Consider the following 26865-nt stretch of genomic DNA (forward strand, 5'->3'; position numbering starts at 1 on the left):
ATCACTACTAGCTAACGTTTTATTTACAGGCTGGCTCTCTATTTACTGGCTGGCTCATGTCACATTGTTCTAGCAGAATGAGACACAAAACCCACAATATTGATGGCACTAGCATGTAGAAAAGTAAACATTATTTTGTAGTATTAAATGTACCCACTACTGTAAATCCACCAGTAACGAGTACTAAGTAGCTCCTTTATTTTCTGGCTGGCTCTCGATTTACTGGCTGGCTCACCTCATCTTGTTCTAGTAGAATGAGACGCACAACAACGATATTGATGGCATTTCCAATGCTCGGGTCCCGAAACAGCCCTGCAACCTGCCAAAAAAAACAGCAGAGTGACTCATAAATATAGATAAAGAATCAATGCAAAAATGGCACTTCATACACTTTGGCTGGAACATTTTGACACGTCTGGAGTAAAGTCTGCCGCATCAGACAGTCAAAAGTTGTGAGTCAATAAAGAAGCTAAAATACTTTAACGTCATAATAACAGGTTAAAATGTTACTAACAATAGACTAATGAATTCCAATAACAGAATATCAACCATTTGTCCTCAGAGTGTCTAAGATGGTGGATGGGTGCTCAGCTTTGCCGTCTATGGAGCGCTGCTTTCACAGTCAAGTTTGATTTGCGTTGTGCTAGTAAACAATGTCTAAAAGCATGACTATTTCAGCGAATTACCCTTAAGGAGCTTAAAAGCATACTCCTGAGAGTATCTGTTAACACCAGGGTCAGACTCATTAAATGTGCAAATTGGCTGAAAGACATAGAAATCAGAAGGGGCTAAGGAGGCATATGTCTGCTGCTGGTCGATAACAGGTTGCCATTTATGTGAGGGTGACTCTGAATTCAGCTCAGGTCACTAAAACGCGAGCACAGTCTGAAAGACATGGTTGAGATGATGCTGTTGGAAAACAGCAGGGTTTATTTATAATCATTTCCTATTGATTCTACAGCCTGTAAAATATAATCTCCAGTTTGTCAGCAGAAAAACAATGAATATGAAATTCTTTGGTAATAGGAAACATATGCCTACTCTTTAGGCAAAAAAAACAAAAAACAAATCCTGAATGCACTGTCCTGTCTGTTGAATTCCTAGCTATTATCTAAGATTAGGAATTTTTTGCTGTTGTCTCTGTCACGTCATTCTCTTATTCCAAGATATAAAGCTCTCATTCATTCTCTCTTGTCTCTAAGAACATTCCAGGCTGCAAAGACTGGAGGGTTTTCCATGCAAAAAAAAAAAAACCCAAAAAGAGAGAGAAACCCATAGCAGAGCAAATAAAAAAGTCATACAGGCTTTGTTCTTTGTTCACTCTTCAGCCTCAACTACCTGGGAAATATTCAACTTTTCTTCTTGGCTAAAAAGGAGGAAAGTCATTTGTCAAATCAGTCTTTCTCACTCAAGACATCGGACATTAACGCACATCAGTCAGACACACTCAAAGGAACAACGTACAAAGGAAGAAGGATCGTTTTAAAAAGCTGATTCACATTAAACTGCGGAAACAGAACGTTTCCTCTTTACAACAAGCCTGTCCAACACAACCAAGTGTCTTTTCCTTTAACACGGATCTCAGTAGCAGCAGCTCAGCCAGGCGAAAGAACTCCTAAGCGTAAATGTGTCTAAAAAGTAAATGTGTCTAAGGGTCTGCAGCTGTATTATAGTCAAGTCAGATGACTTGGATCCAGTCCAACAGGAGGAAAGATATCTCAGAGCAGCCCATAGCCTTCTGCAGAGTTAACAGACTTCTGGTGTTAGGAACATGAGGAAAAAACTTGAAATGGTACATGAAAGCCAACAAAAACTACACTTTTGGATAGTTATGTTTAAAAAATAAGTGGTCTGGAAGCTGAGCTTCCCGTGAAAGTTTGATTTTCAAAAACGGAAGGTCTACTTTATAATTTAATCCGCAATTAAAAAGAATTTCAAAATGGTCTACGGATTTATTTACATGAAGACATCAATCCAAATCATGGCAAACATTTCACAGAAAAATAGAGTTAAATTAAATAAGGATGCTAGAGACAAGAAAGCCCAGCAGCGTCTCTACTTTCTGTGAAGGCTGAAAAAAGCCCATCTCTCAGCCCTAATCCTCACAACGTTCTACAGAGGAAGTATTGAGAGCATCCAAATGACTCACTATCTGGTTCAGAAATTGCACCTTATCAGATCACAAAGACCTGCACAGGATAGTGAGGACAGCTGAGAAGATCATCAGGGTCTCTCTTCCCTCCATCATAGACATTTACACCACATGCTGCAACCATAAAGCCACCAGCATTGTGGATGACCCCACACACCCCTCACATACCTCTCACACACCCCTCACATACACTCTTTAACCTCCTGCCATCTGGAAAAAGGTACCAAAGCATTCAGGCCCTCACAACCAGACTGTGTAACAGCTTCTTCCCGTAAGACTCCATAAGCCATAAGACTCCTCAATACTAAGAGACTCGACTGACACACACACACACACACACTGAACTGAACACCAACCCACTCCCCTTGCAATTTTTCCACGTTTCTATACTAACAACCTGTATTTTTGCTGCTAATGTACTGATAAAAATATAGTATTTCATTTATTGTCACCACTATCCTCTTTACCTGGCTGCTACCACAATAACTGCTATGTCCATATTTGGTATAAGCTAATCTGCTGAATACTAAGTCATAGCATGTTTATGTTTACATTTATACCACTTTTAAATTATCTTGTTACTCCTTGGCACCTATCTAATGCACTAACTATTATATCAGACACTTCCACATTAAAACTGTGTACTGGTCTGCGCTACTGTCACTTACTGTGTCTATTGTCCTGTTTTAGTAGTTACTGTACTGTCCTGTGTTGTTAGCACACGTCTGCACGTGCACTTTATGTAAATATGTGTAGATCTTATCTAGTTCTGTGTCGTCTCATGTGGTTAGTGTGTTGTTTTATGTAGCACCTAAAACAACCTGGAGGAACGTTGTTTCGTTTCACTGTGAAATGACAATAAAACAATAAAAACGTGAACTTGAGAGAGGGGTTTAGTAACACACTATTTCACTACTATTGTGTTAGAATATGCAATGTGGCAATCCATGTTACATGTGTACTTGTGTTAATTAAGGATCATCTGTAAAATGCAATACAGTAGATGTTTTGTTGGTATAAAGTGCATCAATTTTGCACTGAAGCTGGTTTTAGTCTGGGCAATTACAGCAGTCATTTAAGATCCGAATAAAATCATGTCTTAATTCTATAACCGACTGTTTGATAACTTGTTCTCCACGTCAGATTATACTGAAGATTCCCAAATGATAGAGCTGTGGTTCAAGAAAATTGCTATATTCTGCTTACGTCATCAGTCAGAGCGATCCGGGTCCCGGGCTCAGGACCAGAAACATCCTTCAAAGTCAACTTGATGCAATAAGGATATATATATTTTGTCCATTAACATGGTTCATTTATGTTTCCACATAGCCACTACTATATTTGAAGCGGTCGTGTGAATTTTGCATAATCCTATGGTGTCCTCCTATTGGTGGATTTTAGACAAGCATCGAAGCAGTGCTCACACTTTGAGATTTTAATTAAAATTTTTTTTTAAACTGCTACAACTTTTTCATCATCTGTCTTTGGTCACTGCTGTTCAGCTCATCACAGCATGCGTTCCAGGACCGATTCTTTTTCAACTTGCGATTTTTGTGTACAGAATCAAAATCGGGCTATTCTAACCCAGCCTTAAGCCAGCTAAATTTTGTCCCAAGGGTATCCAAACTTTTGCACTTGACTGTAAACACTGTCTAAAGTTATTCTCCATTCAAATTTGTACAGGTATAAAAGTAAGAAAAGTTTTAAGACAAAAAGAGATGGGAGTCTGAAATCCGACTGCAAACAGTTGTAATGGACGGATTATGGATATACTCACAATGTTCATGACTGCTAGGACGTAGCTCTCCACTCCGTTCTTGCCATAGTACTCCACCATTTTTGGGTCGGCTACCACAAGAGTCTCCACCCATTTCTCCCTGCTGATGGAGCGCCGTCTCCTCCGGTGATGCCGTTTCTCCCAGCGTTCTCGCTGTCTCTCTACTCGATTTCCTCTTCCCTGAACATCTGACAGAGTAAACATCTCAATCAGTATCTCTCTGCTATCAATCAGTACACTTTTAGGCTTTATCAGCATTCGGCGCAATCTTATCTCTATGGATGAAGCTATACAGGTGGATGGATGTCACTTTACAAATCCATACCATTTGGTAGTAACTGATAAATCTACAGTAGTTGAAGTAGTCCTGGTCTTTCACCTTTGACTGCACAGGTCCCGTTGGATGTTTTCCCTTCGTATAAAGGCTGCACCAGCTGGCTGCTGTGCTCAGTAGTATGTCGCTTGTAAATGACATGAGCCTGTGGTGCTTCTGATCCGTGTGTCTGCTCCAGCGGCCTGATGAAGAATTCCTCCTCTGAGAGTTTAAACAGCCCTGTCTACAGAAAACGCCAAGGTCAGCCCACACTGACACTAATTACAAGCCTCACCAATCCAAGGCATATCCTCCCTGCTTGGACTTTCCCTCGGGCTATATAAAGGACACGAGGGGGGGAAAGAAAACTGAGGTTGTAGTGTTGTTTCTATTTTGAGCTTGTTCACAAAGCACCAAGCCATATAATAAACTCAAGAATTACACATTACATTCAAACAGGCAACACACAAAGTTGCTACACTGCCTGTCAAAAGTTTTACTACTTTGGTTACAGTTGAATCCCTTTTAGTACCACAGATAAAAACAAAAAATGTATATACAAAATGGACAATTAGAAAAGGTATAGTAAAGTAAGGAATGGTTCCAAAAAACATCTGAATCTTTGTATTCAAGGAAGCTATCCAGTCCTAATGACACTCTAAACGAGTGCTTTATTAACAAGGCATTCATTGGGTCAACTAGTTAACCCTAAGATAAATAAAAAGTGCTAGCACTTGGTAAATGGTAGCTATATGGTAAATAAACACTGTCTGGCAAAGGTTTTTATACACATGGAACACCTACTGTGATATCGAAGAGCAATTAAATAGGGAAATGGAGATCTTTGTAGAGCTTATGAACTGGTCCTCTTGTTTAGTATGACTCTAATGTGACTCTAAGTGCTTTATGGAGGGAAAAACCATTAAGCTTATAAATAAATGAAGGACGCAAGTGGTGCTAGGATTAACTGTACAACATAAATATGTGGTGCCTAATGTGTATAATTAGTCTGATTAAGATTTAGGATTAGATTAGATTTAGGTTGTTCCAATAAAATAAAACTAAGTTTTTAAAGGCAAAGGCAAGAGATATTTATGGTACGTGCTCACAAGACATGTTCACGATTTAATAGTCAATATCTGCAAAAAATTGATTTTAATGTCAAACCACTAAAGGAATTATACAATTATAAACTTGTATATAATTATACACCTGATTATACAAATGATGCTGAGAAAAGTGTTTCAGGATGTTAACAGGACGTTCTTTTCAAGTAGCTACCGCATTAATTTTTTCCAATGACATAAAAAGTCACAAATAATAAAAACTTTCTCATTTTAGAAGCTGCTTCATGAAGTGTCCAAAAATATTAATATTAGCTATTTAAAAACCTTTCTTCCTTGCAGTGCATATCACAGTAGTACGTGTAAGTCGAAATAAAACATGCTGGGGCATGCTGTTTTAGGAAAATAATCAAATTTGATCCATTTATATTTACATTTCATGTTTTGGAATGCCAGGTAGTTCCTGTTCTCACTTACGTTATATCAGCTATGAACTCTCTTTAATCTCTCTGCAAAACTTTCTCTTTAGTTACGATTTTACCTCTGATACCGACTGACACTGGAGAGTCCTTCCATAAATGCTACATAAACGTCTCCTCAGGTAAAAGTCACCTTTGGTTAATCCCACCCTGCATTTTTCGACCAATCAGAATAGAGAACTCAACAGCACTGTGGTTTAAGTGCCAATAAGTGGTTATTATGAGCGATAAATGAGGGTTTATAGTTTCTATTACAGAAGGAGCTGCCTAGGTTCCTTATTTTGTAGAAATCTAAAGGAGCAAGGGGCAATCCCATAGCTATGTTCATGACATGAGAATGTATGCTATTCCCTTATTAAACATCACCCTATCATATTTGATCCAGCTCGCATACCAAGCCATCACAGGTGCTCACAGCTGCTTGACCTTTGGCAGCTGATTCACTCCAAACTTCTCCAAGGAAGTAGCACAGAGAATTGCCGGGAGAATGTAACGTGGAGCTCTGGAGGCCACCGCACCGCCGTTCTGTAAGAAAACCAGGAGCTAGCAGATATGGGTTCAGGGTGAGGTTGAAAAGCAAGTCCTCGCCATTGTATTGTAAATGGTAGAAAACATGAGGCAGGCTTTTGATGCTGTCCACAGTCTGCCTCCGTCGGACTCGACTCACACGGTAGGACACGAGGTTCGAGATAAAAGCTCCATCTGAATCCACTCTCTGTGGGTGAACAATCTCGTACTGGAGAGGAGAGCTACCTGCAGAAGACATCCAGATGGTTATGATTTGTTATTACAGAACTCGCCTTATGTTACTGTAAGAATTAATGAGTACTGTATGCATGTTCTAGTTTCCAGCGATACAGCGGTATTGCTTTCATCTACACGCAAACAAAACATTTCTGCCTGAAACAATGCTAACTTTAAAAAAAAAAAAAACCTAAGCATATGGGGCTTCAAGACATCATGTTTATTCATGCATTTCTCAGGAGGCTTAGGCAGAATCTTCCATTGTATATTAAACTCTTTCAACTGAGAGCATTGTTCTAATTTTGACCCAGATGTCATGAACCAGCAGAGAGCAACAGAGGACAAGCAAGTTTCCTCTCCAGAACCAACCAGAGTGTGGCGATCTAGGCCATCAGACAGGAAACAGCACACAAACGCTAGTTTTATAACACTTCATTTGACCTCAAACGTGTTTAACTTTGGAAGGTTGGCTGTTTAAAAAGAAATGTGACAAAAAATGAAGACTATTAATTCATGCCATAGATAAGACAAAGATGGTCACATTGTCTAACTGTGCTAAGATGTCCATAGCAAAAATCATTTTAAATTTGACATCTTCCTTCCTAAATATGATATTAACATCAGTGAATAAAGTTTTGGCCCAACATTTGGCGTTCGTAATCTCCTTCTTTTGTACTCTCTAAACAGGTTTTGAGTGCTCTTGCTTTTAGATTTCACCCCCATTTCCTTCTGATCAAACCTGCCTGTCCTAATTCTTCAAAATAGTTCTGGAAAAGTCTTTATTTATCGATTAATTTATCATTTATAATAACACGTAACATCTATTTTTTACCTATTTTACCTATTTTTATCTATTATAGTGCACTCAGCTGCACAATGAAGAAATCATTGAAACCACGGAGCATCACATAATGAAATCACAGCCTATTGACTGATCAAAAATAAACTAATAGTTGTTTTTGTTTGTTTGTTTGTTTGTTTTTGCAGAGTGATTTCTTATGCATTACAAAGCTGATGTTTTCCAAGATCTCTGCAAGGGAACTGAAAACATATATACTCTATGAAAACATATATACTCTATGAAGACATATATACTCTATGAAAACATATATACTCTATGAAAACATATATACTCTATGAAAGCATATACAGGCCTACTCTATGAAAGCATATATACTCTATGAAAGCATATATACTCTATGAAAGCATATATACTCTATGAAAGGATATATAGGCCTACTCTATGAAAACATATATACTCTATGAAAGCACATATAGGCCTACTCTATGAAAACATATATACTCTATGAAAACATATATACTCTATGAAGACATATATACTCTATGAAAGCATATAAACTCTATGAAGACATATATACTCTATGAAGACATATATACTCTATGAAAGCATATAAACTCTATGAAGACATATATACTCTATGAAAACATACATACTCTATGAAAGCATATATACTCTATGAAAGCATATAAACTCTATGAAAACATATATACTCTATGAAGACATATATACTCTATGAAAGCATATATACTCTATGAAAGCATATAAACTCTATGAAGACATATACACTCTATGAAAGCATATACACTCTATGAAAGCATATATACTCTATGAAAACATATATACTCTATGAAAACATATATACTCTATGAAAGCATGTATACTCTATGAAAGCATATATACTCTATGAAAGCATATAAACTCTATGAAAACATATACACTCTATGAAAGCATGTATACTCTATGAAAGCATATATACTCTATGAAAGCATATATACTCTATGAAAACATATATACTCTATGAAAGACAGTTCAGTTCAGCGCATGACAGCAGGACTGATTCCCTGCAGAAACACATTCATTCATGGTCAAAAGCTTTTATGCTACTCCAACTCACCTGTAATTTCACTCAGCACATCGCTTTCTGCGCTCTCTACAAGGGTCAGAAGTACAGCTGGGAGTAAGAAGGCCGACCCAAACGCGCAAAATACCCGCTTCCAGTGCATCCTCAAATCTGAGCAAGCTCGTGCACCTAAGCCGTCTTCTTCACACACGGAAAGTCATTTTAAACAACTTCCATTTCGCAGTAAAGCTGTGTGCGTTAACCGAGGACGCAGGCTGGGTGAAGCCATAGCGCAGGATGCGGCGCTCTTTACGCCGAAACTTTCCAGCTCTCATCAGCGCGAGCCATCCCGAGGAACCCGAGCCAGAGCCAGCAGCGGGAGTCCTGACTCAAGGGCTGGGGCAGAGGTTGCCAGATTGAATCCACGAAATTTCCAACCCAGTAGCGATCTCAAACCCGCCCAGATTCGCTATGAACCATCCCTATCTGCAACTTTGCCAAATTTCAGTTCCAATCCCAAGGCGCTTTTGTCCCAGCCCTGTCAGGGTTGCCAGATTGGCACGATTTAAAACATAGCATACTGCGACTGTGCGGTATTTCACCAATAATTTATATCACGGTATAGTTTAACATGTTTACGGTAACGGATTGTATTACAGTATAATAATGTGAAGTGTTGTTTATAGAATTAATTGCAGTTAAACAGGGGGGAACGGTGACATAGTGGTTACCACGCTTGCCTCGCACCTTCAGAGTCGAGGGCCCATTCCCACCTCCACTCTGTGAGCTTGAGTGTTCTCCCTGCTGCAAATACTCTGGTTTCCTCCCCAAGTCCAAAAACACTGATGACGTGCCAAAATATCTCCTTAAATCTCAAAAATGACCATTAGAACATTAGCTACTTAGTATTGTGAAAGATGTGAACTCTTTCTCTTTGGAGAAAAATTGTTCACCCGAAATTCTATAGTTCTGAAAAGAACTGCAGGTGATCTGACATTTTGACCACTTGAGCAGTGATTATCTTTAAACTCAACAGGCTAATGTTTTCATAGCTAGTACTAACAGGTTAGCAACTTAAAGGGGTCACATGATGCTTTTGAAAGTTTTCCTTTTTTTAGTGTGTAGTGTATCTGTTTGTGCATGTATAAGATCAGCAAAGTTACAAAGGGGGGCTCACAGTGGCTTAGTGGTTAGCATGTTCGCCTCACACCTCCAGGGTCAGGCATTCGATTCTTTGGCGAATTTGCAAGCTCACCATTATGGTAAGGGATGTTACATTTCCAACACACACTTGAGGTTTTTGACCAATCACAATGCAGCGGGTCAGCTGCCACTCTAACCTTTTCGGAAGTAGGTGCTTTGGAGAAACCGGAACTCAGTCGGAGCATTTCATGAAGCCTGGGAATAGAGGTATTGAAATAATGTACAGTATGTGAAAAATAATGTGTTTAAGCACAAAAGCATGTAAATCTATTCTATTTCACCCAATAAACAAAATAATGAACTTTTAAAAATGTTTAAAAGGCATCATATGACCCCTTTAACACCAGTTAGCCTAACACTTAGGCACTTAGGTACTATCTAGCTAGTTAATCGCTAACTTTTCCCATTCCAATTACATCAAGTAAAAGCAAGAAAGCAGACAAATGGAATAAATCCAATCCTGAACATAAGCAAAATGGTTCCAACATTGCACTTTAATCTATCCAAACCAATTATATATTTTTTTCATTGTGAAAGAAACCACATGAGCCAATCACAATATAGCAAGCAGCTCCAATGATTCTGAGTGAAACTGAGCATCTTTGCTAACCACATTATTTTTAATAATATGTTTATTTAAACAAATACAGGTGCACACTTTAGTATGCTATTTTGGTTATATTTACATTTATTCATTTAGCAGACACTTTTATCCAAAGTGACTTACAAATGAGGAAATACAAGCAAAGCGATATATCAAGTGGAGAACAATACAAGTAGTGCACCCCTTAGGATGCCCTACCTCTGGATGGAGCTCTCATCTACTCCAATTCCAGAGTGCTGGGACTACGGTTGCTTCTAAGGCCAAACAGACTTTTACGCTATCCATTGTTACCCAGATGAGGATGGGTTCCCTTCTGAATCTGGTTCCTCTCAAGGTTTCTTCCTCTTAACGTATTAGGGAGTTTTTCCTCGCCACCGTTGCCACCGGCTTGCCCAACTTGGATAAATTCGCACATTTGAAATCTGTATCCTGTGTTTATATGTTTCTGTAAAGCTGCTTTGAGACAATGTCCATTGTAAAAAGTGCTTTACAAAAAAAATTGAATTGAATTGAATTAATTGAGTTCTAGAGAAGCAAAGTGCACAGAGTAGAGGTGTACGTAAGAGCCAGAGTACGTTTTTTTTACTTTTGTTATTTTTTAATTTTTTAAAATAATGTGGGGTTGGCATTTTAGGGGTTAGTTAAGTGCTCACGGAAGAAGTGGGACTTTAGCTGTTAGAAATCGGTATGTTTTAATAGCTGGTGCTATGCATTGTTTAAAATGATTATTTAAGCTAAAGATAATTTAAAAAATATATATTTATCTACCCTTAATGATAAGCTTTATTACACATAGTTATAAAGCTTATAATTAAGGGTAGATTCAGTGCAGCCATAGAGAATTCAGAATATGCATTTTATTACTGACTGACCAATGACAGCACTTAAAAGATGAGTAAATATTCTGGAAGACTGATATCAGACAGTTGATATCACATGAATTGTTGTCAGTGTGAACACTAAAAAGTAATGTTTTTTTTTTCTTTTTCTATGAGAATTATATGCAATACGTTGCTTTCTCACATAAAATGGTTCCATACCAGTATAATGGCATTGACAAAATCCATACTTTAAAGAGATTTTAAAAAGTATATAATTTATATATTAATTATATACTTAACAAATACACAGTTCCCCATATTAGGAAACCCAACATCTAGCATTGTTTCCCTGTTCAATAGGTATACAATTATATTAATATGGGATAACATCCAATCTGGCAACACAATCTGACTACTTCTGCTGCTCTCAGTCCATGATCAAACTTTTTTTCCTCCACTGGAGTGTGTGGGAGGACCGTGGCTCAAAGAGACAAAGAAATCTAGACACACATGATAAGCCTCCATGATAAACCACATTACTACAGTGCCATTCATTCACATAAAGCCTGGGGATCATATGCCTAAATTTGTAATTTCCAAAATAATACTAAGGCTTCTCTGCTATTAATGGTCTTTAATCCCAAGCATACTTTAGGCTTTATATATTTTAATTAAGTCTGATTTATGTTTAAGTTAAATAAAACTTCAATGTGTGCATGACATTTCAGGAGGTTTCTCCAACCCACATTTATCAATTTGAATGAGACTTGGTAGAAAATATAGCTAGTCATTATATACATAGGCAACTGTTTCTTAAAAGCAAATTCTTAAAAAACAAAAAACAAAAAAAACATTCCAATTGATTGTACATTCTTAGAAAACAGTTACTTAATTGGGTTTTTAGTTTGATAGAGAAACACACTCTTGTAGGACCTTCATAGAGCCATTAAAGACACTGGCAATGTATTTTCAAATGTTTAAAAAAATCTTTGTCATACCATCCATCCATCAATTTTCTGTACTACTCATCCTACACAGAGTCACGGGAAGCCTGGAGCCTATCACAGGGGACTCTGGGTGCAAGGCGGAGGACACCCTGGAAGAGGTGCCAATCCATCACAGGGCACAATCGCACACTACGGACAATTTAGAGAAGCCAATCAGCCTACAAGGCATGTCATTGGACTGGAGGAGGAAACCAGGGTATCCGGAAGAAACCCCCGAAGCACAGGGAGAACATGCAAGCTCCATGTACACAGGGTGGAGGAGGGAATCGACCTCCCAACACTGGAGGTGTTTCAAGACAAACACGCTAACCACAATAAGCCACTGTGCCCACCATATGCATCTACCAATTATAGGTTCAAGATATCATGAGATAACTCCCATGTCTGATCAGGACTGGATGGGCGAGTCATCAGACCGCATAATGACCGACAACGTGAACAACTTGTGAAGCGCTAGTGCTAGAAAAGCATGTAGAAATGACAGACTTGTTCTTCAACAGTGCTGTTTTTTTTTTTTTTACATGCAACTCGTGAAGGTTGCACGGTATTTCGTTGTACATTGTAAATATTTCTGGCTCCTCTTCATCCATCCTGCTGAAATGACTCCAGTCCCGCTTATGGCATGCGTCCACACTTCAGTGCACACTTATTGGCCTGTTAATGTGTCCAGATCTAATGTCACATCCTCAATAACTGTTTTCCTAGTAGAATCCAGCATTGTTTGGCTGGAATTAATTTAATAAAGGACCTGAATCTGTGCTTCAAGTGTATTAACTGTGCTAATGCAATGGCCTTCACTTCTATATCTGCTACTCACTCAATCCTTGAATCCTCAAACTTGAATCTGTGCTTTGAATGTAATACCTGACCTTCACTCCTATGTCTGTTTCTCATTGTCCTTAAAGTCTTTAGTTTCAATACTACATCTTTCATATTTTGCCAGGTACCATATGGGTTGGCTTCAATCCCATCTGATTTTTAGAAGATCGCTTGTTGGCTTACAGGGTTTACAGATGTGTCCAGTGACTCGGCCTGACCATCATGGTTTTTATTTTGAATGTAAGCACAGATTAATGTATAGAAAAATAAATAGAGAGAGAGAGAGAGAGAGAGAGAGAGAGAGAGAGAGAGAGGAATAGTCAAAGTCTTATTGCTACGTTTATACTGACAAAAACAATGCAGACATTTTACTACACATGGGCAATTCTTCTCACCCCCTGTATGAGATATCGGGGTCCCTGAGTAACGCCTTCAGCAGCAGACTGCAGCACCGTCAGTGTAAGAAGGAACGTTACCACAGGTCCTTCATCCCTACTGCAGTCAGACTCTTTGATGCAAAAAAACAACATAATGTAGCACTGCTAGTTGTTTTTACAGCATCAGCCAACACGTTCACAATAATTCTGCAATATGAACATTTATTCACTTATTAGTATTTGTTGCTTAACCTCTACTGTTAACTGTGCAATAATCCATTTATCACATCTATATATATATATATATATATATATATATATATATATATATATATATCTGTATTTATCACATCTGTATATAAACGCGGTGGTACCCATCTGTATATATTCATATTTGTATTCATCTATACATACATTGAGGTGTTTATAGTGTACATATTACCATTACTATTATTTTTACTATTATTATTCTTAGTTTTCTATTCCTATTATGTAGACTTTAAAAAAAAAAAAAATCTATTCCTATTTAATGTGTATTCTTTATCTGTTTGTGTGTGTGTGTGTGTGTGTGTGTGTGTGTAATTGAACCGCTGTAAAGAGGGAATTTCCCCAGTGTGGGATCAATAAAGTTTTATCTTATCTTATCTTATCTTATCTTATCTTATCTTATCTTATAAGTGTATCTGTACTTCTTTCAAACTAGCCTTAGGTACAAGAGTGCTCATGACAACATATGATCAGCATCATACATTTAGTCCCTGGTAATTGAGGTTTCTATTTAAACATAATAATAATAAAAAATGTAAAAAAAATATATATATATTTTTAAACTAGATAAAAGAATCTATGCATACATGACATGCTACACATGTGATGAAAAAAAATGGACATATGATTGCCCCTCACTGTGATCTTCATTACAGGACATTGCTTTGTACGCAGTAGATTGCAGTTTCTTTTAAAATGATGACCTCATACACTTCACAAAGGAACTTGCTCTGCTCCCTGCTTGAGGAAAGATTTGATGTAGAGTTGATGATGTTTTTTTTTTCAATTGAAAATTATGTACGTTAGAATGTACAGTAGAAAAATACTTTAACTTCTATTATACGACTGATCTTTAAAAAAAGACGTTCAAGGACATTGGATGTAAGGTGGGAATACACACAGGGCAGGATGGTACCACGCACACACACGTTGACATTTAGAGACAATTCAGGATGGATTCAGCAATCTATCGAACCGTAGACCTTGGAGCTGTGAGCAGACAAAGTTTCAAAGATTTATATTTCCTGGAAAAGGCAGGGTGACTATTTTTAGAGAAGAGTTATGCTCACCTGACATTTTTTGTTCAAAGCGAATGGGAATTTAGGATACAGCTGAGCAGTTGAGGGTTATGGGTTTTACTCCAGGGCGCAACTGTGACAGATTGGTAGTGCAAGGATTTGAATACAAAACCCAAAAGTAATCCAGCGTCAGCTACCACTGCTGCTTAAATTGAATCACATACATAAAGAAAGATGCAAACTTTTGGACTAATTTTTGTTCCGTGAAACCTAGCACACTAAAGATTTTATTGGTATACAGTATATGCCAATATTTGGACAACATCCTGCAATCTGCAAATAATCTGCAAAATGTTCATTAAAAAAAGGGGTTTTTATTTAGTCCTGCCCTGAATAAGCTATTTCACATAACAGATGTTTACATAGAGTCCTCAAAACACAATAATGACTGAATTTACACAAATTAACCAGTTCAAAAGTTTACACACCCTTGATTCTTAATACTGTGTCATTACCTGGACGATCAGCGACTGTGTTTATGTTCTGTGAGAGTTCTTCATGAGTCCCTTGTTTGTCCTGAGCAGTTAAACTGCCCGCTGTTCTTCAGAAAAATCCACCAGGTCCTGCACATTCTTTACTTTTCCAGCATCTTCTGCATATTTGACCTCTTTCCAACAGCAACTATATGATGCTGATCCATCTTTACACACTGAGGACGACCGAGGGACTCGTACACACAGTTGTTATTACTTTGTTTAAAGGTCTTATTTGTTTCATTTGATACTGCCCTGCAGAGGCTACACAAGATATTTACATGGTTCCCAGAAGACAAAATAATAACAATTAACGCGGATAATCCTGTTCAAGAGTTTACACCCCTCTGGCTCTTAATGTATCCTGTTCAAAAGTTTACACCCCACTGGCTCTTAATGTATCGTGTTGTCTTTTGGAGCATCTCTGAATGTTTGTCCCTTTTGTAATAGTTGTGTACGAGTCCCTCAGTCGTCCTCAGTGTGAAAAGATTGATTTCAACACAGTCACTGTTGGAAAGGGGTCAATTATGCAGAAGATGCTGGAAAAGTAAAGAATGCTGAATGCATAAACGAATAAATAAATAAATAAGTAAACCTTATGAGTAAGTAGGGTTTTTGCAGCTCGGTCTTATCAATCATTGGCACAGTGAACTGTCAATCGCAAGGGTTTGCCCATTCCGCGCGCTTTGAGGGAGGGAATCAGCGAGCGCGCGCGATTGTATAAAAGCTGGAGATGAGGTGTCAGACGCGGTGCTGAGAGTCACGGAGAGGCACTGGTACGAAATAATACAAATAAAATAAAAGGAAGAAATGATGTAAGTTGTATAATCGGTGAATTACGCGTGCAATGGAAGGTGCGAGGTTGCACAAGGCACCTGCGCTTTTCTCGGAAAGCATGGGGGAGATTTTGAACCTCAGCGGGTGGCTGACACCGAACAAGAGTGTAACACACCTGCACAAGTTCAGCACTCTGGAGGACATCGACCTGAGCGCTGATGGAAATCTTATCCTGAGGATCATCATTTCATCGGTTTACGTGGCGGTGTGCGCCGTGGGTCTGGTCGGCAACCTGCTGGTGTTCTTCCTGATGAAGACGAAGCTAGGGGAGAGTAGGAGGAAGAGATCCGCGATCAACTTTTTCGTCGTCAACTTAGCCGTGACCGACTTCCAGTTCGTGCTCACGCTGCCGTTCTGGGCTGCGGACGCGGCGCTGGATTTCAGCTGGCCCTTCGGTAACGCCATGTGCAAGATCGTGCTGTCCGTCACCGTGATGAACATGTACGCCAGCGTGTTCTTCCTCACGGCCATGAGCGTGAGTCGGTACTGGTCGGTGGCGTGCTGCGTGAGAAGCAGCGGCGCGCGGCGCAGGTTCACATCTGTCAAGCGCGTGTGCGCGGCGCTCTGGGTTCTCGCGAGCATCGCCACGGCGCCCACGGCCGCCTTCTCCACGGTGACAGTGGTCGCCGGTGAGAGGCTGTGCCTCCTCCGCTTTCCCGACGGCCACCACTGGCTCGCGCTCTACCACCTCCAGAAAGTCGTGCTCGCCTTCATCTTGCCCATGATCACGCTGTCCATCTGCAACGCGCTACTTTTGCGCTTCGTGCGCCGCAGGATCAGCGCGAACGGCAGCCGCCCGAGGAGACGATCAAAAGTCACCAAATCCGTGCTCGTCGTGGTCCTTTCGTTCTTCATCTGCTGGATGCCGAATCACGCCATCACGCTTTGGGGAGTGCTCGTGAAATTTAACGCGGTGCGCTGGGACAAGACGTACTACATGATCCACACGTACGTGTTCCCGCTGACTGTTTGCCTCGCTCACGCGAACAGCTGTTTAAACCCGGTGTTGTATTGCTTAATGCGAAGAGAGTTCAGGAAGATGCTGAGGAACCTGTTCTGGAGAGTTTCCTCGCCTGCTGGCACGAAAGCGCGCGGCTCCGGGGGTGCCGTGGACCGAGAATCCGTTTAAATGCGATTTGATTGGGATCTGACTGTGTGAAATATCTTATCAGCTCCAAATACAGTTCTTCGTATGAATTACGCGCACTTGGAGAGATTAGAAAAGCTGAGTAGGTGGTGCGCATAAGAGACCCGTGGGGAAGGTCAGAGTCTTCAACATGTACGAGCTGAATTTAATTTTAAAGTCCATTAATAGTGAACTGAGCCGCTTAAATACATGCACCAGGCGTTTCAACACTCTTGACATGTAAATACAAGAAAATAAATACTAAACAATGTTTTGTATCACTGGTTTCATGTTTCTATTGTTAAAGATGACTAAAATGAAAACGCCCTTGCGCGCGCGCGCGCGTGTGTGTGCGTGTGTGTGAAGAAGAGACAGACAGAAACAGCATTCATGCATGTCTGAGAACAGACATGGTGATAAACATTTGTTTACAAACACGCATGTGCGGTGCCAAATGGATAGAACAGGATGCCATTTTGACGAAACCTCTGTAAAGCCAATGCACAGCTGATATTAGTGCATGTGCCCCATAAAAATAATAAATCAGACATTCTGTAAATCCAGGTTGTCACCTCAGAGAGGTGGAAAAAAAACCCCTTTCCTATCTCACAGCTCCAGGGTTGTCCCCTACCTTGTGTCCAGAGTTCTCTGGGAAAGACTCCAGACTCCAGCGTGACCTTGTGCCAGATAAGCGGTGTGGAAAATGGATGGGTGGATGGATGCAAAATTCCAAGCATTCACAAAGAAGTGTGTTTGAATAAGGTTTGTTTCCAAGAATTCAGTCTATGAAATAATGGGTGGACTTTGGCCGACACCAAATGAAACAACAAACAAGATCAGTAATTAAGAAATTCATTCATTCAGTCATCTTCGGATTGCGTAGAGCCCAGTCGGGATTCTGGTGGATCCAGCATATGTCCCATCTGTCCCAACATTATTGACATCCAGCTCTAGTGGCGCAATCGGTTAGCGCGCGGTACTTATACAGCAGTACAGGTGAAGCAATGCCGAGGTTGTGAGTTCGAGCCTCACCTGGAGCACACTTTTTAAAGCAAACATCTCCATATGTGAATGTGCCAAGATAATTTACTCATGAGTGTGAAGGTGTGTGTATGGTGGGATGGTCCCTGTATCCATCCTGACCAGGATAAAGATCTTACTAAAGATATGCTATATTTGAGTTTACGGGTGAAAGATTTGCACGTATTGGTATGTTAAGCTGAAAGTATGCTTCTCTTTTTACGCGTACGCTAGGAACAGCGTACACGTGACGCAAATTTCGTCGTCAGCAGAGTACTGCATACTGTACACGCCGGCCGATTTTTCTAACCGCACATGTGCAGTTAATTCTTTTGCACTATTTAATTCTTCCACAGGGTGGCAACAGTGACCCAGGGCCATTGATTCTCAAAGTAGTCGAAGAAAAAACGGAATAAACGGAAGAGATGGAAACGAGTGCAGGTTAGAAAGTACCCGCATTTGTATAATGCTAGCCTTAAAGAGTATAAGATTGTGTACCTGGGTGCTAATCGTGGCGAGAGATCGAATAAGCATTGATCTTCGTGTTGTTTTGATACTTCTTCGTTGTCGTCCTTCACACCAGAAGACCTGCTTTACTGCTCTGTACTGACTCTTGTAGGCCAGGAGGGGTAGTGAAAGTTGTCGTAATGCGCATGCGTCGACCGCCCGCGTACACATACATGTCAAAGTTATGTGGGCTACACACATCTGCTTAAAATACATTATATTGAAAAATCTCTAAAAGAAGCAGTAAATGCTTCATCATACTCTATCCCTTGTAGCTCCAGTGGCGCAATCGGTCAGCGCGCGGTACTTATACAGCAGTACAGGTGAAGCAATGCCGAGGTTGTGAGTTCAAACCTCACCTGGAGCACAGATTTTAAACACAGCCTCCACAGCAAATAAAGATTTGCTTAATGATTATGAATGTAGTTTGCTGGATTGTGAGTTGGAAGAATTACATGTTCAATGACCACAGTTTCGTCCCCAAAACATGCCTTGACTGAAATAAAATAACTTGGGTGTGAACATCTGAGCATTGCTTCCAGGGTGTATTCCCACCTCACACCTAGTGTTTCTGGCAAAGGTTCTTGGTCCACCACAAGCCCTGATCAAGATAAATCACTTACTAAAAGTGCGTGAAGTGACTGAGTGGGACATGAGTGTGGTACTTATACAGCAGTACAGATGAAGTACAAGCCTGGAGTGATAATGGAGGACAGACTTTAAGAGCAGCCTACAGCCATACTCTTACCAAAGCATGACTTTCAGCGTAGCCAGAATCATATGTCAATATGAATATAAAGAGCAGAACCAGCTATAGAGTCCCAGGATCTAACTATACAATTCAGGGTTCTCTGGTTTCCTCCCCCCTGCCTAAAACATGGCAAAGTAAAAACAATAGTCCAACACTCCAACAGGTGACAGGAGAGGCAGGAAGACGCGCCAGCGTACCCTGTCAACCTGAGGAAATCCAGTATGAGGAAACCAGACAACCTGGATGAAACCCAAACAATTCATGAGCCTCATTGTCATTCAGGGCTCCAGTGGCGCAATCGGTCAGCGCGCGGTACCTACCTCCCAAAAACATGCCAGCAGCTGGATTGGCTAAAATATAATAACTTGAATGTGTAAAAAGCTAGGAGTGAGAGGGTTGAGGGTGGTGATATGGAAAATAAGCATGAAAGAACAGTGTTTGTTTTGTGTCACACATAATTCATGAATGTTCCTGACCTGATAGTCAAGAAAACATGTTGCTTGGAGGAGACACTGGCTTTATCATACTCTCTTTCTCTTATGGCTCCAGTGGCACAATCGGTCAGCGCGCGGTACTTATACAGCAGTTCAGGTGAAGCAATGCCGAGGTTGTGAGTTCAAACCTCACCTGGAGCACAGATTTTAAACACAGCCTCCACAGCAAATAAAGAACACAGATTTGCTTAGTGATTATGAATGTAGTTTGCTGGATTGTGAGTTGGAAGAATGACATGTTCAATAACCACAGTTTTGTCCCAAAAACATGCCAGTAGCTGGATTGACTACCAAAAACATGTCAGAGTAAAACATGGCAAAGTAAAAACAATAGTCCAAAGTATATAAAATGGCACCACCACATCGTAACCGTAGGGGCACTGAGAAAAATATGACTTAAATAACTCGCTGTCATTTAAAACAATACGACTTCAATAAACAAATTAAACAAACAAAACAGTGACAGGAGAGGTAGGAAGACGTGCCAGCATACCCTGTCAACCTGAGGAAACCCAATATGAGGAGACCAGACAACCTGGATGAAACCCACACAATCCATGAGCCTCGTCACTATTCAGGGCTCCAGTGGCGCAATCGGTCAGCGCACGGTACTTATACAGCAGTACAGGTGTAGCAATGCCGAGGTTGTGAGTTCGAGCCTCACCTGGAGCAAGAATTTAAGCACACACTGCAAACTTTCAGTGTGGCCAGATTATACTGCAATATGCATATAAAGAGCACAAACTCTCTTAATGATTATGGATGTTGTGAGTTGGAAGAATTATATGTTCATTAATCACTTTATGCTGGTTCTGTTTGTGGTGGATCCTGGGAACTCTAGCCATGAGGCAGGGACACACGATAAAACACAATCTTTCACACCTGTGGGGCAATTTTAGCACTCTGAATCTACCTACCTGCATGTTTTTGGTAGGAGAGAGGAAAGCAGAGAACCTGGAGGAAACACATGAAACACAGCCATGTCTTTTCTGAACATTACTGCACAATCTACAGTTATGTTCTTAATTAGGTGTGAACAAATGTGTGAATGACATTCTGAGAGATTTGAGACACATGCCCATTAGCAGCAGATAAAAAAGTGCAGGGAAATGAGATGCAGTTGTTCCGAAGACATGTGGTTCAATAAAGAGAACAATAAATACACCATACAGACAATATAACAAAATGACTTTTATTCAACTAAACCTTGACTAAAAAACAGAATTAGGTCAACTAAATACAATAAAAACTATTGCTCTACTAAATATGGTAAAAAAAACAAAAAAAAAAAAAACTCAAGGACATTTGACACAGGACTAAGAATTGCTGACAACATTAACATTATTTCACACTTACAACCAATATAGAGTTTATTTTTGTGAAGTTGGAAGAAACCAGACAACCTGGATGAAACCTACACAATTAATCAGAATCAACACCTGTCAGGGCTCCAGTGGTGCAATCGGATAGCGCAGAGGTGTCAGATGTACGGCCCTCTAGGGAGTTCAATCCGGCCCGCAGGATTCATTTTCAAAGTGAAAAAAATGCATAAAAGACACGAACTAGAAGTTTTTAATAAAATGCTATTCCTAAATTATCCGCTAGGGGAGCACTGTTTTAGTCAGAGCACAACCGGGGACTCAAACTGAACAGCAGATGGTAGCACTACGCCATCTGCTGTTTGGTATTACACTGTGACCAGTTGTAATGCACACATGTAAATGATAATCAGAAGCAAATTGCACATGTTTGTCTTAAGAAATCTGAGGTTGTTCATGATATGTTTTGTAAAAAGGATGTTTCATAAATATGAATATTTTCCTAATGTATTTGTACTTCTTTGCATGAAAACAAAGGGAAAAACATGGACTTATTGTTATTTATAGGTAATTATGCTATGACTTTACTGGCCTGGCCCAATTGACATCTAATTAGGCTGTATCTGGCCTTGTTGGCATATCATGTCACTCCACTTCACAACGGCTTCAGTCCAGCTCAACTGCTAATGGGACACCAGCTCCATTCTACTGTACCCACTGTCCCATCTCTACTGAACCCATCGTTCCCCGACAGCGCAGCAGTCGTTTCATGAAGTGCAGACTTAAAATGTTCCAACAAGTGTCACTGAGCACATGAGCTCAGAAACAGCTCACTGTGAGAACAAGTGTGGGTGACTGATGCTAAAGTAACAGGGACTGTGATGGGAGGGAACACTCAACAAACCAGTCATACCTGGTGGAACTGTCATCACCTTATCCCCATGGACAAACCCATGAGCACACAGGACACACGGATGCCTGACACACACAGCTGTATCTTCCCCTGAAAAACAGACACCTGGACCTGATCCTCCTCTACAGTCAGAACCAGAAACAGCCATGAAGTGGTGAAACCATATCAATTAAACTTGTAGAAAAGAGGAAGTTAAAAGAAAGAGCTGAAAAATGGACATTCAAGACAAAAAAAAAAAAAAAAAACTTTGAAAATGCCAGAAGTGTTGCCATGTTACTGTAGTGTGAAAAATGTAGTTTTCTTAAGCAAAAAAGGGTAATGTTCTGAAATGAATGGCTTAAGGGCTGCGATTAGAGCCATGTTCGTGATCACTGTTTTGGAAACCTTAAAAGGGAGAGATATGGTGTAACTGTTTGCACATGTAATGTAGATCTGGGGACACTTGAGAGGTAACACAGGAAGTCAGAGGAATGTGTTTTGTTGCATGTGGGCTTACATTGCCGTTATTAAAAAGCACATGGTTGAAGTGATACGCCATATTATGCCACATTACCAGAAACAGTAACATGACACCCCCCACCAAATTAAAGGACCAGTACACCATTGAAAGATTGACATTGAGGATGAGTTCACAAATATTGTACATAAAAATTTGCAGAGTAGTATTTCATATCGAGTTAATATATAATTTTTAAAATATACATTACCAGTTTGATATCAGTGATTAACTAGAAATGCTTTTGTTTGTGGTGAGCGAATGTGAGACTAACAGGGTTTTTTTTTTTTTTTTTTTTTAAGTCAGTCAAAGTTAATATGAATTAATAACATTAATTTACAAAATCTTACTTTAATCTTCAGAATTTAGTTTGTGTTAGTTAATTTGAATAATGTGTTTTCTGTTTGAGACCAGTTACTGTGAAACAATTTGTTGAAATGGAGAATAAAAAAAAAAAAAAATTCAGAATTTTAAATAATTATTAATTTAAAAGAATGTATAAGAAGCAGAACTATCAGTATCAGTTGATATCACTCTGAATAATTGGTGTATCTCTAGTCTTAATGTTGCAAAAAGCAACCATACCAAATCTCCACAAGCCACATAAAAAGGTCCAAGATTAGAAAACTGCCTAGCTTTAACAGGAGTAGAACTTCTTGAAGCTCAGTGCTTTACCACAACAGGCAAGATGATCCAGGGTAGGTCACACAAGTAAAAAGGCATACAAGAGAGGTTTAAAAAGATTAAGCTTTAGTGAGAATATTGAAAACTGTGTCCACCTTTGACTGGAAAGAAGCTGTTATGGCTAGAAAGAGAGAGAAAAAAAATTAGGATTCATATACACAATACAGTCACCACAGAATTACCACCGAGTTGCAGGTTCAAAGTCAGAAGCAGAATGCAGTCATGCACATACAACCCAGGCTTTCAGTCTGGCATGCATCTATGGCAATCATAAGTGGTACAAAGGCTGGATTAATAATTATTTCACCCATGGGGAAAAGGCACCAGTGTCCTCTTCCAGTTTGGTAAGGAAGAAGCAAAGTGGTGTTATTTTAGCCACTCTAGTTCATGACAGCAATGGTTGCCAAACCAATTTGGTGAAATACACTTCCTTGCACATTTACTTGTAATGTAGTCAACATACCTTCCCATCAAAGCATGTCTTGCGACATGGAGTCTCAGAAGGCATACACACTTCAGTGGAGCACATGAAGTAAATCTATTGAGAGAAGGGAACTTTCAGTGCACAATTTAACAAAGTTATAGATGCCTGAAGAAACCTTCAAGACATACTGCACCTCCTCATTGATGTATTTTTGGGTTGTGACATTCATGAACTGGAAGGCAGTCACCACAAAGCGACGCTGGTAAGGAGTCTGTGGCAAGTCCAGCACACGGAGCAATGAAGACTGTGCAGAGGAAAGATCAGGGTTGGGACACCTGCAGAGAAAGCAAGTCCTCAGACAGTTAGTCCATAGAGGTGAGACAGGAATGCCATTTGTAGTGGCATTTGTTCCTTGCATATAGACAGTGGTGTAATTTATCTGCATTACTGCACCATTACAGATGCAAGCAAAAGCCACCTTCAAACTACAGGCAATATTTTGTACAAGTCAAAACTAACTGAACAGCCTTTGCTTGTACTTCCTTATTTGCAAGTCACTTTGGATAAAAGCATCTGCTAAAAGAATAAATGCAAGTCAATAACCATGATCAAAAGCATGCAATTGTGCATCATGGAAGAGTTGAAAGTCCATTCAGCAATACAAATGCACACTAGCATAGACCCAGTCCTCCATTGTCTTTTTTTTTTTTTTTTTTAAAAGGCTATTCAAGCATAAAGTTGTCCTCATGCTGCTGAAAACTTGCCCATTCTCTTCCTTACATGTGTACCCACTCCTCCCACTGAAGGCAATGTGGCCTTACAATCAAGGTCTTAACACTGAACCATACCAAATAACAATGAAAGCATCCAGGATGCATTACTCCTCCCCCCCCCCAAACTTACCCTTCATAGAGCAGAACCAAGGCATTCGTTGCAGAGCGTGTGTAGGCCACACAGTAATTTACAAGCAATGTGGCCTCAGGTTTGGGGGAATTTAACCGCACCTCCAGGTACAATGGTCGACCCAGGAGAACCTTCAATGGCAGATGACCACGTGGAGAGAATGAAGAGAAGGTCTCATCTGGGGGTGGAAGGAAAGAGTTAGTCAGTGGATACACCTTTGAAGATGTGCAGTGAGCCTATGCAAGCCAAGACTGCACAAGCAATATGTCCTTCATGAACAAAGTTGATTGAGCATTTACATTAAATTTATTCACTTAGCAGACGCTTTTATCCAAAGCGACTTACAAATGAGAAATACAAGCAAAATATAGGGAAACCAAATTAAGCATTGCAAGTAAACCCATACCTTCTGCAATCCTGAGCTGAACACCATGTAGTCCACCAGACCTCACAGAGGCTGGCACAGTTGGGTTCATCACCATGTAGCCAGTACTTGCCCTCATTGTTGGACTCACCTTTGAGTACCTACATTCAACCATCAGCCTAAAGGACATGGCACGACCATGACATTACAACTAAAAACAAGCTAAACTATGTGCAAAAGCTTCAAAAGCACAAAAATACCCACCTGACGGGGTGATCTCTGGTGATGACTCCATATTTCATGTTAAGTGCCCTGATGGCTGGCCGTACTTCAGCCATGTAAATGGTGGTATCGCCAATACTCTGGGAATTATATAGAAAAAAAGTCCTTAGATAGGCCTTCACCATACTGCACCAGATATAGGTATTAAACCAACAAAACTCACATATGTCTTTGTTCCACAGTCAGTCACTGAGAACTTGAAGGTGGCAAATTCATCAGTAGCATGGGCAGGTTTACAGGGCTTCATGGATGCCACATACAAACTTTTGGGGCTCACAGGGATAGTTGTTACATTAGAGTAAATAGTAAACACAAACTGCCCATCAGCTGTACATCCTTAACAGACAGAGGGAAGAAAGCACATGTAAGACCACAAGACAAGCACTTCTGTTGGTTAAGTGAGTCAATGCACAGCAACCTACTATCCATTGGGTAGTAACAGGAGGAATCTGTCACATTCACACAGCATCCTTTGGCCATGCACTCAGAAGCTGTAGTTCCAGAAGGGCCACAGGGCAATCTTTGGCTAGTAGGAATGTCACAGCCTATAATGTAAAGGCATTTGTCATTTCAATTTGCATACATGATCTTGATGCTGCAGCAACACAGGCACTGTACATCCAAATAAAGCACAGGTTACACAAGCAGCTTGTACAAATAAACAGAACAAAATCACATTGTTATTTAGAGACTACAAGTAAATATCCTTGCAGTTAATTCCACAATATAATGGTACAGTCAAGTTATGCCCAGTAAGCAGGACAAATAGTGCTCACCTATTAAGGATATTCAAATAAAGACAAGCTACAGCAAGTGTTGAAGCTAGTTAAATTAATACAGGTGTCAAGCAACAACAAAGTGGGCATTACTTGCTCACCTCCTCGTGTGTAGTTCTGAGGTAGCTTTCGATATGGTGTCATAGGTGGCATTGGAGCTGGGGGACAGTCATCTTGGCCATCTGAACGACGGAGCCTGAGTTTTTGCAATGCCATGTCAGAGTCGGCATCACAGGACACGGTGACAACCTCAGCAGGTCGCAGATTGTTACGGTACAGCAGCCGCAGAGTATACCTACCCTCCTGGAAACAGAGACAAGGGAAATGTGACAAATAGATTCTACACAAGACACAAAGCACACATTAATGCCCACCTCAACAGTGACATGACAGCCAGAGAAGGTGACATGAAGAACATTGTTCCCCTGTTCCTTTGTCAGAGAGTAGCCACATTCTTTTGTTGCCTCTAGAACCGGGTCCACAATGGTTGACCCTGGCATAAAGATCAGAAAGATACGAGAGAAGATTCCACAATATGCTCAACAGATAAAGACAAGAAAGAACACAAAGTAACCAGACAGCAGACATACCCAAAACCTTCACCTCAGAAAGAGGACCAGAGGGCAAAACTACTTCGACAGCATCTTTACCACAAAAGACAGAATACTTCTGGGGCTGTCTGAGCCAAGCTTCCTGATCAGAGTTTGCAGACTGCACAAACACATGGCCTTCTCTAAAGTCTTCATTATTTTGGGAAACATAATCAAAAGACTCAGTCATGAAACTACCATCCTTAAAAGATTGCACCACAAACAACTCAATGCAGCAGACCAGCAAAATTAAGACTGCTTTCACAGCCATGTTCCAACTACTCCATGCACCATACAGAAACTACTGTCTGCCACCCGTGTATTTAAGAAGTCAGGTG

The 26865-nt window shown here is 40.1% G+C and overlaps 3 protein-coding genes and 4 non-coding genes across 7 annotated transcripts in view; 5 read left to right on the forward strand and 2 right to left on the reverse strand.

Moving 5' to 3' along the window:
- The window catches only part of LOC108271311 (A disintegrin and metalloproteinase with thrombospondin motifs 7), an 81293-nt gene extending 72464 nt beyond the window's left edge, over positions 1-8829 (reverse strand). Inside the window, exons 1-5 of the mRNA XM_017478813.3 lie at positions 8446-8829; positions 6180-6538; positions 4309-4486; positions 3930-4117; positions 236-319 (exon numbers count right to left, since the gene is read on the reverse strand). Coding sequence (XP_017334302.1) covers positions 236-319; positions 3930-4117; positions 4309-4486; positions 6180-6538; positions 8446-8554 — 918 coding nt within the window. The 5' untranslated portion in view covers positions 8555-8829. The remainder of the gene's footprint in view (positions 1-235; positions 320-3929; positions 4118-4308; positions 4487-6179; positions 6539-8445) is intronic.
- A 6571-nt stretch (positions 8830-15400) lies between these two features.
- Positions 15401-17216, forward strand: rxfp3.3a2 (relaxin family peptide receptor 3.3a2). Its single transcript, XM_017477485.3, has one exon. The coding sequence runs from the start codon at positions 15889-15891 to the stop codon at positions 17005-17007; it is 1119 nt and encodes a 372-aa protein (XP_017332974.1). The 5' UTR covers positions 15401-15888; the 3' UTR covers positions 17008-17216.
- Positions 17217-17951: 735 nt separating this feature from the next.
- On the forward strand, positions 17952-18044 carry trnai-uau (transfer RNA isoleucine (anticodon UAU)). Its single transcript is given in 2 exon segments — positions 17952-17989; positions 18009-18044. It is a non-coding gene; the product is annotated as a tRNA-Ile (tRNA).
- A 761-nt stretch (positions 18045-18805) lies between these two features.
- trnai-uau (transfer RNA isoleucine (anticodon UAU)) lies at positions 18806-18898 on the forward strand. The gene is given in 2 exon segments: positions 18806-18843; positions 18863-18898. It is a non-coding gene; the product is annotated as a tRNA-Ile (tRNA).
- A 926-nt stretch (positions 18899-19824) lies between these two features.
- Positions 19825-19917, forward strand: trnai-uau (transfer RNA isoleucine (anticodon UAU)). The gene is given in 2 exon segments: positions 19825-19862; positions 19882-19917. It is a non-coding gene; the product is annotated as a tRNA-Ile (tRNA).
- A 438-nt stretch (positions 19918-20355) lies between these two features.
- Positions 20356-20448, forward strand: trnai-uau (transfer RNA isoleucine (anticodon UAU)). Its single transcript is given in 2 exon segments — positions 20356-20393; positions 20413-20448. It is a non-coding gene; the product is annotated as a tRNA-Ile (tRNA).
- Positions 20449-23237: 2789 nt separating this feature from the next.
- On the reverse strand, positions 23238-26852 carry LOC108270576 (zona pellucida sperm-binding protein 4-like). The gene is made up of 11 exons (XM_017477407.3): positions 26528-26852; positions 26312-26430; positions 26039-26240; positions 25584-25706; positions 25325-25497; positions 25144-25241; positions 24922-25058; positions 24516-24693; positions 23806-23947; positions 23652-23726; positions 23238-23309 (listed from the first exon to the last, which is right to left on the reverse strand). The coding sequence occupies exons 1-11, from the start codon at positions 26796-26798 to the stop codon at positions 23304-23306; spliced, it is 1524 nt and encodes a 507-aa protein (XP_017332896.1). The 5' UTR covers positions 26799-26852; the 3' UTR covers positions 23238-23303.
- Positions 26853-26865: the final 13 nt, after the last annotated feature.

This window comes from Ictalurus punctatus, chromosome 10 (assembly GCF_001660625.3).
Source record: "Ictalurus punctatus breed USDA103 chromosome 10, Coco_2.0, whole genome shotgun sequence".
Classification (NCBI taxonomy): Eukaryota; Metazoa; Chordata; class Actinopteri; order Siluriformes; family Ictaluridae; genus Ictalurus; species Ictalurus punctatus.

Bases quoted from the DNA above. Each gene is read 5' to 3' on its own strand.
- rxfp3.3a2 (XM_017477485.3), top strand. From the start codon at position 15,889: ATGGAAGGTGCGAGGTTGCACAAGGCACCTGCGCTTTTCTCGGAAAGC.
- LOC108270576 (XM_017477407.3), bottom strand. From the start codon at position 26,798: ATGGCTGTGAAAGCAGTCTTAATTTTGCTGGTCTGCTGCATTGAGTTG. The intron at 25,059-25,143 runs GTGGGTATTTTT...CATGTCCTTTAG, and splicing joins ACCAGAGATCACCCCGTCAG to GCTGATGGTTGAATGTAGGT. The intron at 23,948-24,515 runs GTAAGTTTGGGG...CTTTCTCTGCAG, and splicing joins TTGGTTCTGCTCTATGAAGG to GTGTCCCAACCCTGATCTTT.